General features: G+C 32.1%; 1 protein-coding gene across 1 annotated transcript in view; it reads right to left on the minus strand.

Moving 5' to 3' along the window:
* The window catches only part of CCDC178 (coiled-coil domain containing 178), a 466,106-nt gene that overhangs the window by 381,453 nt on the left and 66,731 nt on the right, over positions 1-17,922 (minus strand). The window contains 2 exon segments of the mRNA XM_012656574.1: positions 2,459-2,595; positions 2,741-2,836. Coding sequence (XP_012512028.1) covers positions 2,459-2,595; positions 2,741-2,836 — 233 coding nt within the window.

Raw genomic sequence — 17,922 nt, forward strand, 5'->3', positions numbered from 1 at the left:
GCTTAATAAAAGTTGTTATTTTTGAAATCTGTTAGATGATTTCTTGTTTCAGCGTATGGCACTTACTTGTTTCCCCTCTGAGGAAAATGGAAAATGTATTTTATTCAGGCTATTCATTGATATGACTTGCAAATTTTCTGAAGTGCTGACTACTGACATTATAGTATTATAAAATATGCCACTCTATTTGTAAGTTTTGATTTTCTACTATCCTGGGGTTTAAATTGTTTTTATTTAATTAATTTATAAGAATAACATTGCATATAGTATTGATGTCCATTTTCATCCTTGTAAAGGCAAAATTTCTACAATAGGCAGCACATTTTTGTGGCATTAAGAACTATATACATATCTATATTTATATACATGTTCCATATGTATTAATATAACTATATATATACAGGGTGTCTCAAAAGTCACTATACATAGGGGAAATGGGAAATTGTAGCTAAATGTACTTTTGTTTACAAAATATTTATTACAAGATTTTATAAAATTTTGCCTTCGTCTGGAGACTTTTGGGACACCCTGCATATCTATAGCTATCTATCCAGGGTCAGCAAGAATTTCTATATGAAATTTAAGCAGTTATATGCTCTCTACTTATTCTCTGATGATTCAAGTATAGGAGGCACACATTCTCCCTTATTGGTAATATTTTCCAAGAATCACAAGAAGGATTATATCCTATAAAAACACCAGGGGATTCTTAAATTATGAATAATTCATATTCTAATACATAGAAGAACATTTAATTTGGCTCCAGATACTAATTATAACTTTTCCATAGGGTAGGAAAATAGAACAGAATCAAAACTACTGGAAGTAGAACATTTTAAATAAAATCATAAATAAATATCACCAAGTGAAGCACCTACTCATGCCCTAAATGAGACTGGTGATCAGGAGTTCAAGGCACTAGTATTAGATCTTTTTTGCTAAGAGGAAAAAGGGAAGTTAGTGTTATAGCCAGAATTAGTACTAATACCTTGAACTTCTGATTACCTGTTTATTATAACTGCTATGCATGTGTGTGTGCATGTGTGAATGTACATTTACATTACTGAATGAGGACATTCTTTTGATAGTTAAACCTTTGTCTAACTATGTTTTTTTCAAGTCCGAATATACAATAGGCTATATTGTATATACATAGGCATTGAGAAAAGAATGCATCTACTCATTTAAAAATAGTTGAGAATCAAGATCAATCATTAATATTCCTTCAAAATTAAAGCAAAGAACAGAACAGAAGCAGAGGGAAAAGTAATTAAGGTTAAAATACTTATTCATAGAGGAAATTTCCAAACCCCGGTAAGAAAAATTTCCAAATAAGGGAACAGTATGAGACTGCCCAAGCAGACATGCCTATTCAAAGGACCTTGTGAGATATATTTGGGGGAAGGGGGGGTGAGTTGTCCCTTCACCCCTGCTAAAATTAATGCAGATATGGAGAGAAATTGATTATACTTACTTTAAAAAAATAAGAAAAAGAAAACCTGCCTACCTAAATGTAGACGATGGATTAAAAAGGGAAAATAATGACTACATGTGGACCAGTCTGTAAGTCACTGTAAGTTTATGCCAGACATGATGATGGCTTGTACCAGATTGCCAGTGGAGTAATGAAGTGAACAGATTAAAAACATATTTAGTATGTGCAATAGTTCTTGCTGATATGTTGAATACGGAGTTTGAAATAGAGGAGTCAAGAAAACTCATTCGTTTGTATACCAAGCAAACTAGGTATAGCAGTTGCAGGGGAGAACTGAGGGTTGACTAAAGGAGATCATGAGCTTGATTTGATACACAGTAGTTCCCCCATATCTGTGGTTTCACTTTCTGCAGCTTCAGTTACCTGAGGTCAAATGAGGTCTGAAAATACTAAAGGGAAAATTTCAGTAATAAACAATCCATAAGTTTTAAATTTCAGGCTATTCTGAGTAGTGTCATGAAATCACATGCTATTCCACCCTCTCCCCCAAGGATGCAAATCATCCTTTTGTCCGGCTTATCCACACTGTACATGTTACCCGCTCGTTAGTCACTTAGTAGCTGCCTTGGTTATCAGATCAAAAAAATAGTATACATTGGGTTTGATAATATCTGTAGTTTCAGTCATCCACTGTGAGTCTTAGAAGGTATCCCCCGCAGATAAGGCGGGAACTACTGTTTTTTTAAGTTTAAAGTATCTTTGAGTATAAGAGGATATATCAAAAGGAGGTGAGGTGAGTATGTAAAACTCATTATTATAAGATCATTTTTTTGTTGTTATTTTGACTTTTCAAAAGGGATGTAGAGTGATTAAAAAACAACATTTGGTCTATAACTAAACAAAATGTAAGTTAGTGATAAACAAAAACACAACTATATCACTCGAGGGACAGAAATTGTAGAGATTTATTACATTTAACATATTGGAAATACGATATAAGAAAAAACTTATTTTCAGAATTACCTGTCACTGATTTGAATTGTTACAGAGTCAAGATCCATCAAAAGTTTTTTATTTTCTTCTGTCAGTTGAGTATGTGCTATTGAAATAACTTCATAATCTTTTGTGACATTAGAAAGCTCAATATCCCATGATTTTTTCTTTAAGAAAAGAATAAAAGAATAATTTATACATGTTTAATTAGCAAAAGGAAAATATCGAATAATAAAAATTACTTTCAGTTGCGTGAGTTAATATTGGGAAGAGAATGGAGCTCTATTGGGAAGTAGGGAAAGGTATACTTACTGCAGCATAAAAATTATTAAGTGCTTCCATATATTGCTTTTCAAAATTTTTCTTTTTCCAGGTTAGTTGATCATAAGTTTTTCTCAAATCATCTAGCTAAGATAAAAAAAAAATTAACAGAAAATAAGCGAATTGTGGAGCTTTTCATCCTTTTATAAATGAAAAAACGTATTATATTTCCCTTTGCGGAGCTACCGTAACTTAATAAATATTGATTAAAATAGTATAAAATAACACGCTACAGGCTGTTTACATTATGAAAATTGGTGCAAGATTCTGAATAAAATATAGTGAATCAAGTCTAAATTTAGTCTGGTGTTTAAATAAATAATTAATCATGATAAAATAGAATCTGTTTCAGTTATGTAAAATTGAAAGACGTTAGAGAATTTTGAGTCATAATTCATCACATCAATAAATTAAAAGAAAAAATAATATAAATATGGCAATACTTCGCAAAATAGCCATTTAATAAATTCACTAGTTTCCATAGTTTTTTAAGTTAGTACAAAGAAAAACTACTCACGTATAATATAAAGAACCAACATTAAATATGAAAATAAATTATGAAATGCTCAACTCTTGCTCATGGAACTCAGGAATAAGACCATATTTTTATCACCATTATTATTAATCATGTTTTGTGAAAGACTAGCTAATCACAATTAGATAATTAAACCAAATATTGCCATTATAATATTGAAGATGAATAAATAATATATCCTCAACTTCAGATGATATGATTAAATATCTAGAAAAACAAAAGATTCTATTTAAAACTACAATAAATGATTTTGGTAAAGTGGCTGTATATAAGGATAAGGAAATTAATAGCTTTTATCTATAAGAGGAATAGTCAGTTTTAAAAAATATATAGTTTAAATTTTTTGTCAAAAATGTAGAATATTTGGGAATAAATCTGACAAAAAATCAAAGATGAACTCTAAAGTAAACATAAACTCTTATTAGAAAGCCTAAATCAAGATTCACATGAAAAGAATGATATGCGATGGAAAGGTTTAACAGAATATAATGTCAGTTCTCTTAAAATTATTTCAAAACATAATAAAATGGAGTATTCACTGCTGAATTGCATAAAATGAAATTCATATAGAAGTAAAAGGTATGGGAGACTAGTCAAGAAGTATCTAAAAAATAAAATTACTGTTGGAAATTTGCTACCGGATATTAAAATATCCTATAATATCACTATATTAAAGCAATATGTATTTTTGTCATTGTAATAAAGAGCAGAGGGAAAAACTAGAGGCCAGAAATACATGTGAATTAGTATTTTAAAAAGTGGTATTGGAATTCAGTGAGAGAGAAATTGTTTAATTAATAGAACTGGAATAATATAGAATCTGTTTAAAAAGATACAAAGTGGTCTCTCTACCTCACATCTAACTCACATCACAACAAAAACAAAATTTCACATGGATAAAAATCTAAGTGCAACACAAAACATTACAAATTATTAGGGTAATCAATATGAGTTTATTTGTGTAATGTTGGGCTAAAGGATAGTGTCACCTTGCTAAGCAAACCAAGAGATCTGTTGATGTGTTTGACAGCATATTTTATTAAATATAGAAGTCGTGTGACAAAAGACACCCTAAACAAAGTTGAAGGAAAAATAAGACCATGAAAAATGTGAAATAAAAGGCCAACATTTTGAGATTACTTCCTTGCAAAGGACATCAGTAAAAATGGCAGAGTAAGAACCCCTGGAAAACTCTCTCCTCCATAAATACAATTACAAAACTGGCAAAAATCATCAAATCAGCCTTCTCAAAACTCCAGAAATTAACCAAAGGCTTGCAGCAATTCAGGGAGCACTGTTTCAATGAAAACAGCCTAATCCCAGTAAGAAGAATGAGCTTGGTGGTGTTTTAACTCCTAGTCTTCTCTCCACCTCTATGGAAGCCTCTAAGGAAAAAAACCCACAATTTGTGCTGAAAACCAGTAATCTGACAGCCACCAGAGGGAGCAGAAGCAGGCCATTCAAAGCCTCATTCTCAAAAACTGTCATTATTTGACCTGTCTGGTGGATTTTTTGAAGACCTCACTTGCAAAAAAATGTCTGTATTTGATTTGATGCAAAGCTCAACCAGTACAAAAAGTCTTTCCCCAGAAAAGTCTTTTCCCAGGGGGGCATGATTGTTCAAACAAAAATTACAGACAATTGATTAACTTTTGTTCAAAAAAATTACAGGTAATTGATTAACTTTGTAGCTAAAAATTGTGACAAACAATAGACTAATCAACAAAGTTAAGAAGAAAGGCTGGGAATGATGTTCATAGTGGCTTTGCAAAGCTCCAACGTATTCCAGGGAGGCTACAAATACCCTGGGATGTGTGAAAACCCTGCAGCTATTCACATGCCCTCATAATACCTGAGAAGCTCCTTAAGCTCTCACCTATGGCTGACCTTGAGGCTCTATGAAAGCAGGAAGTTAAAAGTAGGGCAGAATTGACAACTGCCTGAGTGAGTATTAAAGGCGAGCCTAAACAAGCCAGCACATAGAGCACAGTTTGCAGTTCCTTAAAATGTTAAACATAGAATTATCATATGACCTAGAAATTCCACACCTAGATATATAACCAAAAGAAATGAATACACATACACAACAAAACTTGTACATGAATGTTACTAGCAGCATTATTCATAATAGCCAAAAGCTCCATCTACTGAAGAATGGATTTAAAAAATGTGACATATTCGTACAATGGAAGTTATTCAGCTGAAAAAAGGAAGGAAGTACTGATAGACTCCACGACATGAACCTTGAAAACATTATCTAATTGACATAAAAGACCACATAATGTATGATTACATTTATATGAAATGTCCAGAAGAGGCAAATCCATAAAGATAGAAAGCAAATTAGTTGGTTGCCAGGGACTAGAGGGAAGAGAAATTGGTAGTGACTGCTAAAGGCTACAGAGTTTATTTGTGGAATAATTAAAATATTCTAAAATTAGATAGTGGTTAAGGTTGCATAACCTTGTGAATATACTAAAATACATTGAATTATACAATTAAAAGCAAAAAGCCAACATGCTTAAGATGCAACGAGATGCTACAGTGTAATGACAAAAGAGAATAATTCATTGAGACTTTGTTTTTCAAACCATTTCAGAGCATTTTTTATTATTTTAGTCATAATTGCATATTATACCATTTGTATTATTATATATTCAATAGTTTTTATGTCAACTCGCTTGTTTACATAATTATGTTAAAAAGAAAACTATTATTTTTGCAAATTAAAGTCCAGTATCATACGCCATAAAGAGATAGTAACTATAAAGATAAATAAAATAAAAACAATTTTATGAAATTAACAAAATAAAAATAAAATGCAAGTAGTAATAAACACATTCAATTTATGAAAAGAAACGCAAAATATATTTCTCTTGGAAGAATTTAATAGCTTATGATCAGTAATTAAAGGAACATTTGAAACAATATTTTAACTTTAAGAGATTAAATGAATTATAAAACAATTTACCTGTATATATGTTAAAATAATTTTCCTAGATAATTGAACATTAGCCTTAATTTCTAACCAAAATGAAAATAATTTTTAAATCAATTTTTGTTTAAAAAGCCTCGGAAATATTTTTCAGAATTTGTTCAGAAATTGTCAAATTACTTTGCATAACAGCAAAGGGATATGCAAGCTTTGTTACCCACTCATCACTACTATTTTTTGTTGTTGTTGTTGAGACGGAGTCTCGCTCTGTTGCCCAGGCTAGAGTGCCATGGCATCAGCCTAGCTCACAGCAACCTCAAACTCCTGGGCTTAAGTGATTCTCCTACCTCAGCCTCCCAAGTAGCTGGAATTACAGGCGCACACCACCACGAGCAGCTAATTTTTTCTATTTTTAGTAGAGACAGGTCTCACTCTTGCTCAGGCTGGTTTCGAATCCTGACCTCAAGTGATCCTCCTGCCTTAGCCTCCCAGAGTGCTAAGATTACAAGCATGAGCCACTGGGCCCGGTCATCAATACTAGTGAAATGAGAAAACTATTAATTGAGCTTTTCACTAGTGAACATATTTTGACTGTATTCCTCAAATAAAGGTCTAATCAAGTCCTTGGGACAATAAGATACATCCAATTTGACATAAAGAGTTTATTCTGTGGCTTCAATTTGACAAAATTGTTGAAATCTCTAAATCCCCTTCTGCCTAAAACGGAGAACTGTCATAGGTAGAATTTGGGCCCCCATGATATGTGTCCTGATGTCATGCTTGTAAATATGTCAGGTTACAGGGGCAGAGGGATTTTGTAGATGTAATTGTGTTTATAATCAGTACCACTAGATTGGGAGCTTATCCTGGATTGTAATGGTAATTACATGAGTCCTTAAAAGCAGAACTTGTTCTTCACTGAGAGCAGAAAAAATCAGAGAAATGTGGGAGAAAGAAGGTGGAGTCTGAGAGAGCCACAGCTGAAAAGCACGCAGCCAGCCATTGCTGACTTGAAGGTGGGGGGCCTCGGAAACTGAAAAGATAATACATTCTCTTGCAATCTTAATGAGATTACAACCTTAATGAGATTAGAAATGATTTATCCCCTGAAGCCTCTAAGGAAGAGCTCAGGCCAGCTGAAACCCTCATTTCGGCTTGCGAGACCCTAAGCAAAGTGCTAACCTAGCTACCAGCATTCTGACCCTACAGAACCATGAGATAATAAGTAGGCATTATTTTAAGACAATAAAATTATGCTATCCCATTTGTTCAATTCTCCTTTTGTGTCAATTAGGAGTGTTTTAAAAGGTTTCCTTATATAGGATTTGCATAATTTTGAAAAGTTTATTTCTAATTAATTGTTTTTTGCACTTGCACTTGGAGTTTCTCTTTCATTATTTCTTCTAATTGGATATGTTTGGTTTATGAAGTCAATAATGTTAATTAGTATTGTGCTAATTTTTGAAATTATTTATGTTAGTTTTATCATTGCTTATATTGGATTTTCCAGGGATGCTATTATTTTACCTGCAAATAGAGATATTAAAAATATTTTTCTTTCATTAATTCTTCTGCCTTTAATTATTATCTTTTATCCAATTACATTAGTTAATTTCTCCAGTATAATGTTAAACAGTAGTGGAAATAATTTTGGCATCCTTGCTATGCCCTGCTCTAAATGGAATTGCTGTTAGTTTTTTTTATTCCCTTAAATAAGAAGCTGGTTTTAATATTCAATATATATTTTATCATGTGAAGAAAGTATTTGTCAATTTCAATTTATTGAGTAGTTTTTAAAATTGGGAATGGGTGTTGAATTTTGTCAAGTCTTTTCTGCATCTAAGGAGAAGCTCGTGTAAGATTTTCTCTTATCTATAAATACAGTGAATCATATTAATGGATTTCCTAAGTTGAACCTTGAATTGTTGGAATAAATCTTATTTGGTCACGATATCTCACATCCTGTCTTAAACACATTCCAATTTTCTTTTTTGCCCTTACCATTCAACCAAAATATCTCTGATTTAGGTCACCAATGATTTCCATGTTGCTAAATCTAATGATTGTTCTTTTGTCCTTATCTTAATTAACTTACACATGCCATTTAACCAAGCTGATTGTACCCTTATCCTCAGACACTTTTTTTCTTTTGGCTTCCTGAACACATTCTTATTTCTTTCTACTTTTCTGGGTTCTTATTCTCAGTTCTTTCTACTGCTTTCTTTGTATCTCCCCAATTCCAAACATTTAAAACCTCAGTACTTAGTCTTTTATAATAACCTCTATATATTTAACTGCCAACTCTGAATTGCCACTTAGTTTCTAGTAGGTATCACAAGCTTAACCTTTCTAAAGTTATACTTCAGATATCCAACCTCTCTATAACCTAGTCTTCATAATTTCAGTTTATGACAATTCAATCCTTTCAGCTTTTCAGGTCGAGATATTTAAAATATACTTTGGAATTAGGTATTTATTTATTTTGTAATTGCAGGGTCAAAAAAATGCACATGTTCAGCTTCAGTAGATAATGTCAAAAAATTTTCCCAGTTATACATTTTTTCACTCCCACCCTCATGTATGAGAGTTCCAATTTCAAATTAACACCACCATCTAATATTGCCTTTAATTTATTTTTAATTATAGTCCTGTTGGAGGACTTATCCCACTGTGGTTTTAAATTTGCATTTTTCTGATGACCCCTCCCATGATCCACTTCCTACTCATGTACAAATTATATTCACTTCCCACAAATCTCAACTCAATGTCCAAAATTTTGTCTAAATGTCATTGTCTTTAATGTTCAAAAGCTCGTCATCTAAATCAGGTGCAGATGAAGCTATGGGCATGAACCATCTTTGGGCACAATTTCTCTTTATCTGTGGACCTTTGAAACTAAAGAAGCAAATTATGACCTTCCAATGATCCCAACATACATATACATATTCACTTCATTAGACAGAAGCCAGGTCCACAAATTTTTTTTGAGATAATCACTTGTCTATTTTTGGCTACAATGAGATGGTTGAGGGGCAACACCTCGAGGCTCTCTTATTTAAGAGACCTGTAAATCAAATCACACCCTTTTAAAAGGAACTTCAATTAAAATTGATTGAATATATTTGTAAGTTATATTGGAACATATTACCTAAAATTTTAGCATTGATATTAATACGTAGAAAGTAGGCTTTTTTTCTATCATATAGAAAACAAACACAGCAACTAGAAAATGATTAAATTTACAACCTTGTAGCATTTTAATTCTTTAAAGATTATTACTACTTAATGTAAGCAATCAATATTGATAGTATTTAATACACAAGAATTATCTAAAAGGCAAACTGTGGAGTATAAGAAATCTACAGGATAATATAGAAACATCATATTTATAAAATTATAAGGGTTGATTCATCTAAGAGTCAATCATATGGCACCAAATACATACAAAATAATAGTGATTTTAAACATTAAATTTATGCTATTTATTTCAATGGGACTAAGTTTTCTTAGCTCTCCATTTCACTCAAATCAATTATAAAATTTCCAAAATCTCTCCCTTTTACAATATAGATAATGTTTGCTAAAGACAAAATCAAACAATTAGGTAAGATAAAACTATAAATTAGGTCATTCAATATGAAATGTCCGATTTCAAATCAAAAGTCTAGTTTATTATATCTCAGACAAGAAGCAGTACAATTATATCAAAGTATGCCTAAACTATCTACACAGTTTTGCCATCTTAACGGTAGCTTGCTTATGCCAACAGTAAGGAAGGCTGGAGAGTAAGTGGTGATGAAATCACAAAAGGCGCTTTTCATGGCTTGTTGAGAATTGAATATTTTTCTCTGCAAGAAGTGGTCCAAAGCCTGGAAGAATTGGTGGTCAGTTAGTGCAAGGTCTGGTGAATACAGTGGATGACAGAGAGTTGACAAGTCCAGCTTCTGTAGTTTGAGCAGCATTGTTTTTTGCAACAAGTGGTCTTGCAAGAGGATTGGCCTGTCTCTATTGACTGATTTCAGCTGTTTAATTGCGAGGATCCTCATCATTTCATCCAATTGGTTGCAGTAGACATCCACTGTAATCAATTGACCAGGTTTCATGAAACTATAGGGGATAATACCAGTGCTGGACCACCAGACACCATTAGTTTTTTTTGATGAATATTTGGTTTTGGATTGTGTTTCAGCACTTCATCTTTATCCAACCATTGTGCTGAATGCTTGTGATAGTCAAAAAAAATCCATTTTCGTCACACGTAACAATATGGTGTAGAAATGGTTTGCCTTTATGTTGTGACAGCAAAGAAAGGCAAGTTTGAGATGATGATTTCTCTTCTGATGCTCATTTAATTCACGCAGTACACATCTATCCAGCTTCTTTGCCTTGCTGATTTGTTTCAAATGGTCCAATATTGTTGGAATAGTAACGTCAAACTTGCTGCTAATTTACACATTGGTTGAGATGGATTTGCTTCCACTACAGCTTTCAGCTCATCATTATCCACCTTCATCTCAAGTCGCCCACATGGCTCATTTTCAAGATTAAAATCACCAAATGGAACTTCTCAAACCATTGACATACTGTGCACTCACTAACTACATCCTTCCCAAAGACTTCGTTGATATTTCAAGCTGTCTGCACTGTATATAACTAATATTCAAAAATAAATGAATTTTTTACTTATCCATGGTTTCACAAAAATTGCTCAAACAAAATTTTGAAAGATAATCACAAGCGAAACCATGCATTTGAAAGAATTAGGATGTACCTTCACCAAAAAAAACAAAACAAAAGCGAACAAAAAAAAACAACCAAGAAGTGCCAAAGTGAAATGTCAGAGATATCAACTGTCAAAGTTAGTACTTAAGGAAATCAGACATTTTATACTCAATAACCTACGAATAAGCAAATTAAGTCAGAAATTATATTGAAGGAAAGAACCTGTAGATTTAAACAGTGAAATCACCAAGAATCATTATGTAGTTTTGGTTATGTTTAAAATGATGTCCAAAATTTCTTTAGATTCAAAAAATTACGTAGCAATATCTAAATTATATAATTAGGTAAAGAAAAAATATAGTACAAACCCAGCTTGTAAATTGTGAACCAGTAGCCATATAAGTTTCAATGTCAATGGGATAAGTCTCTTATAACTTTATAGAATTGATGATATAAAAGCCAACCAATTCATTTAATGAAAATGTCTTTTAAAAAGTGAGTTGAAAAAAGGCAAAGTTAAGGTTTTAAGCAGTTTGGAAAATTTGAAAATGCTGGCAAATCATTCAAGCCTTAGCAGAATGATAAGATATATAATTCTTACCTGTGCTTCTGGTCCTACTGTATGACATAATTCAACTTTTATTAGTTTTCCATCGCAATAATATTTAGTTAAAATAAGTAGTTATGTCAAATTTAAAAAATTTAGAGATATTTATCATAGCTTTGTTTATAATACTTAAAACTTAAAAACATCCTAACTGTCCAATAACAAGGGCTTAAGAACCCTAAAGTAATTAAAATTACATTGTAAAATGTAAGATGAGGCCGGGCACGATAGCTCATGCCTGTAATCCTAGCACTCTGGGAGGCCGAGGCAGGGGGATCAATCAAGGTCAGCAGTTCAAGACCAGCCTGAGCAAGAGCGAGACCCTGTCTCTACTAAAAATAGAAAGAAATTAGCTGGACAACTAAACATATATAGAAAAAATTAACCTGGCACGGTGGCGCCTGCCTGTAGTCCCAGCTACTCGGGAGGCTGAGGCAGAGAAGCATTGCTTGAGCCCAGGAGTTTGAGGTTGCCGTGAGCTAGGCTGACTCCATGGCACTCTAGTCTGGGCAACAGAGGGAAACTCTGTCTCAAAAAAATAAAAAAATAAAAAATAAATAAATAAATAAAAAATGTAAGATGATATTGCAATGTTTTTATATAAAAAGAAATATGCCATCGATTACTGTATACATATGATAATATCATTTTTAAGATATATTACAAAGCCTGTGTATCCGTATAAAACAAAAATTAACAGTGACTATATCTGGATGGTGAGATTACAGATCAATATTTTCCTCTATTTTTCTGAGTATATTCTAAAGTTTGAGGAATGAGCATTTACCATTTGTGCTATTCAAACCGTCTCTTAAAATAATTTTAGATCAGAATTTGTAAAATGAATCCTATCAGATTTTATGAGGGTGTAAGGAAGAAAACAGGATCCATTTATAGCAATTGCAGTGGAATGTGGTGGGGAGAGGGGAGACCCTGACTGGAATGATCTTAAGTGAGAAAGCAAGGAGAGAAACCGGAGACTGTGCATACAAAAATGCCTTTCAAGGAGTTTGAAGCAAAGTAGCTCTTGGGGAAAGAACTAATGTATACATCTGTGTATACAAACACACCTATAAGCATTAAACATTCCAACAGAAAAGTGAAATGAAAAGTAAAAAGAAACAGAATAAGCCTAAAGAAATAGGAAGAAATTATAATTATAAAGCACACGTTAACATGTTAAAGGTTGAAATACTGTAGAATTATCAAATCCAACAGCCATCTTTTTTTAAAAAAATCAATCATTAAAAATTTGAAAATCTAATTTAAAAAGTGACAAATATCTATACAATTAGAAAGAAGATGCACAGAAAATGTCAGAGTGCATTCTATATCATACTATAGTATTACAGTTGAAAATTTTAATCCTTTTAGATTACTTCCTGGGCCATTAAAAAATGAGAAATTAACCTCAAAAAGAAATATATAGCCTGATAAGAGAATCATATGATGAAATATAACAGTTGCCAATGAAAAAGAAAATAATTCAAACACCAAAGTGTCCTATAAAATTTTCAAGAAAAAGTTATTTAAATATATATTAATTTTCTAGGTAATAAGAAAGGAAAGAAACCTTCAAATTCATTTTTATAAAGCTAGCATAATCCTGATAAGAAAATATATCAAAATATAGCACAAATTAAGAACATTGGAATACAGACTCACCTATTAATATGAATGAAAAATATTAAATAAAATACTTGCAAATTAAACCCAGCAGTAAATTGAAAGAACAATAAACCATAACCAAGCAGAGTTCATCCAATGAATTTAAAAATGGTTAAATATTAATATAATACATTGTCTCAACAGGTCACATGAAAACCTTTTCAAAATCAACTTCACAGATTATCACAAAGCATTTTCTATAAATCAACATCCATTCCTATATAAATTGTTTTATAACCTGAATATATTAAAATAATCTTTACCATGATGAGTATATATTTTAAATCCACATGTAGATAACATTAAGCATTTCTTTAAAATAAGAGAAAAGATAATAAAAGCCAATTTCATAGTTGTCCATTTAATATCTTATATATATGCCACATAAAAATACACATAAGAATTGAAATCCTATGATGAAAAGAAAATTAGTGATATTGTACTTTTATAAATGTTATCATGTTTTATGTATTCAACACATGAATATTGTATAATGAAACAATATTGTTTTCACAGTCCAGATTATTGGGTTGTAGTCGGCTCTACCGCTTAATAGCTTTGTGTCTGTGAGAAATTTACTCAGCCTCTCTAGGCTGGTTTACTATTTGGTAAATTGTTAATATCAGGAATTATTATTGTCTTATCCATTTTTGAGATACAAATTGCTTAATGAAAGATTTTGAGGCAAACATATGAATCAAGAGGCATAGTTGGATGGGTGTTTTGTGGTGTTTGTATTTACACCATATAATATATAGACCAATAAGTTAGTAATGAAAATTAACTTTGTACTGACAAGAACAATATTTAAAAATTGTGAAAACACCAGATAACACACAAAAGGAATCTAATTATATACAACCTTTATCCGAACACTGAATTACTAAAAAATAATTTTGTGTGCCTATGCCACTGTTTAATAAAATATGAAAATCATAAATATTTCTAATTCCTTAAAGTTTATTACCTTATCAAATGATAAAATAAAATTTAGATGGCTTTTTAATTCTAAAAAAGAATTTCTGAACTACAGGAGCAGAGTATATAATAAACATGGGATAGGGATTTATATATAGAAAACCTTTACTGTAACATTTAAAAAGAATTTGATCTTGACATTATTTTAAAGTAATTAACAAATTTCAAGATATTTTCTGATTACAAAAGCTATTGTTTGTAGAAATGAAAAGAGAAAATGTGTTTTCGTAGATCCAACAATACAAATTAGACAAAAGTGTATGTTACTGAGGTAAAGACTCTAAATTAGAAAAACAATATGCCTTGAAATTTTAAAAAAATTCGTTAAGTTGTATGTGCAATTAGGCAGCACAAATCTTTTATTTTTCTTTTGAACTAGAAGTTTCAATTACATACCAAAAAATAATGCATGGCAATAATGCACATCATTGCTTTTAATTGAGCGCTTAACATGTGCTCTCCGAAAATCTAGCTTAAAGGTTTTTATAATGAGCAAAATGCAGAAAATTAATATATCTAAACTTCATCACATTATCATATTCCCTAAGATAGTATGATAGTCCCAAATGGTTCCTATAATTGGAAAATATTACTAACCTTATAAATACATTCACAATTCCTCATAAAAATGGCATTTTGTTACAACATTAAATTAAAGAGGGCCATACTTAACATTTTAGAGATGATCAAAAAATTTTTAAAACATAATTATAGGTTTAGTGAATAAATTTTTCCTCTTTGAAAATATTTTATTAATTGTGATATTTTTATAGATTATAAATTTCAGCATGATTAGTAAATTGAGGTCTTAACTCTTTGATAACACTGTATAATATTTAATAGTAGTCCCTGGTAAGGATTTATTTATACATTTCAGAAAACCGCATGCATTCTTTTAAATTATCATGGATTATGTAAATAGCTATGCTGTACACTCTACCTCACTAAGTTCTTTCTGGGCTCACGAGGTGCAGGTTTTTTCCTCTGTATATCCTCCTTCCCTTCCTTCTTCTCTCCCTCCTTCTCTCCTTTTCTTCTTCCTTCCCACCCTCCCTTCTTTCCTTCCATTTATTCACTGATTTACTCACTTATTCAACAAGCATTTATTGAGTGCCTAATATGGGACAGGCACTGGACAAATTATGCAGAGATAAAACAAGAATTACAATGCATCTCCTGCTCTTAAAAACCTTATATTCTAGATTCTGGTTATTAGTCCTTTATGGATGTATAGCATGCAAATATTTTCTCTCATTCTGTAGGTTGTCTATTTGCTCTATTTATTGTTTCCTTGGCTGTGCAGAAGCTTTTTTAAATTTAATCAAGTCCCATTTATTTATTTTGGTTGTTGCTGTGATTGCCTTTGGGATCTTCTGCATAAATTCTTTGCCTAGGTGTTATCTAGAAGAATTTTTCCAACATTTTCTTCTAGAATTCTTATAGTTTCATGCCTTAGGTTTAAGTATGTTATCGTCTTGAATTAATTTTTGTGAGTGGTGAGAGGTAAGGATCCTGTTTCAGTCTTCTACATGTGGCTATCCAATTTTCCCAGCACCGTTGATTGAATAGGGATTCTTTTCCCCAGTATATGTTGTTGTCTGCTTTGTCAGAGATCAAATGGCAATATGAGTATGATTTTATACCTTATTCTCTGTTTTGATCCATTGTTCTACTTCTCTGTTTTTGTGCCACTACTATGCTGTTTTGGTTATTATAACCTTGAAGTATTGCTTGAAGGCAGGTAAAGTGATGCCTTATGATTTGTTCCTTTCGCTTAAGGTTGCTTTGGCTATTCAGGGTCTTTTCTGGTTCCATACGAAACATAGTATTATTTTTTCTAGATTTGTGAAAAAATGATGTTCGTATTTTAATGGGGATTGTATTGAATCTGTAGATCACTTTGGGTAGTACAGACATTTTAACAATGTTGATTCCGCCAATCCATGAGCATGATATATTTTTCCATTTGTTTACATCCTCTGCGATTTCCTTCCTCAGTGATTCATAGTTGTCCTTGTAGACATCTTTCACCTCTTGGCTAAGTGTATTCCTAGGTACTTTATTTTCTTTGTTGCTATTGTAAAAGGTATTGAATATTTAATTTGATTCTAGCTTGACTGTTGTTGGCATATAGAAATGCTACTGGTTTGCGTACATTGATTTTGTAACCTGACACTCTGCTGAATTTATTTATCACTTCCAGGAGTCTCTCGACAGAGTCTTTGAGGTTTAAATCAAGAAGCCCCATTAAAAAGTGGGAAAAAGACATGAAAGAAGGTTTTCAAAAGAAGATAGACTAATGACCAATAAACATATGAAAAAATGCTCAACATCTCTAATCATCAGGGAAATGCAAATCAAAACCACAATGAGATATGACCTAACTCCGGTGAGAATGGCTTTTATCAAAAAGCCCCCAAACAACAGATGCTGGCGTAGATGCAGAGAGAAAGGAACACTTATGCACTGTTGGTGGGACTACAGACTAGTACAACCTCTATGGAAAACAGTATGTAGATTCCTCAAAGAACTAAACATAGATCTACTATTTGATCCAGCAATCCCACTACTGGGTATTTACCCAAAGGGAAAAAAAGCCATTTTATCAAAAAGACACTTGCACTCAAATGTTTATCATAGTACAATTCACAATCACAAAGATGTGAAATCAATCCAAGTGCACATCAATTCATGAATGGATTAATAAAATGTGGTATATGTATACCATAGAGTACTACTCAGCCATAAAAATGAATTAATACCTTTTGTAACAACCTGTATGGAACTAGAGATCATTCTCCTAAGTGAAGTATGGCAACAATGGAAAAACAAACATCACATGTACTCACTATTAAACTGGAACTAACAGATCAGTACTCATGTGCACATATGGAAATAAAACTCAATGGAAATCAAGCAGGTGGGAAAGGGCAGGAGGGGAATGGGTAAAATCACAACGAATTGGGTACAATGCATACACTCTGGGTGATGGGCGCGCTTACAACTTTGACTCAAACTGTACAAAAGCAATCCATGTAGCCAAAACATTTGTACCCCAGTAATATTCTGAAATAAACAATGAAAAAAAGCTTATAGTTTAGAAAGAAATAGACAAGTAATCATTCATTTCAATAGAGTGGTATAAGTACCAATGTAGGCATATATAAACACAGAATGCAGTTAGAGTTCACAGCAGACAAAAGAAAACGAAGAGATGGTTTCACCAACGTCTTTTCTCCTTCCAAGTTGAGGTTTAAAACAAGAAGATTTGGCCAGATAATGGTAGGATTAAGAGGATGAGCAGACTCAAATACATACGTTATATTTTGAGGAAACAGTATTTATGAAAAGCTGGAAGAAAGAAAGCATGTGGCACTTCTGGGCCCTCAAGTTGTTTCAGGTAGGTAGAGTTAGAGGGAAAGTGGTAGCAAGAGAGAGGCTCAAGAGAGAAGCAAGTGCAAATTGCCGAGAGACTTGTATTACTATCTATTTAAGATCAGTGTGTTTCAATTCATAGATCCCATCTCATCCCTTTTCTGGTATTTCAGCCAGTGTTTTTTAGATTAGTGGTTTTTTCTTTAGTTTGGTATTTTAAACCTTGTCTATGTCTGGATCCTTTCCTATTGCCTATGCAGAGGTATAAGTTATTCTGATATTAATTCAGGTTTATATTTCCTACATTGAATGAATGAGAACAAAATCAAAGCATTTTAAAATAAAAGAGAAAT

Source organism: Propithecus coquereli, unplaced genomic scaffold (genome assembly GCF_000956105.1).
Source record: "Propithecus coquereli isolate 6110/MARCELLA unplaced genomic scaffold, Pcoq_1.0 Scaffold51, whole genome shotgun sequence".
In the NCBI taxonomy this organism is placed as follows: Eukaryota; Metazoa; Chordata; class Mammalia; order Primates; family Indriidae; genus Propithecus; species Propithecus coquereli.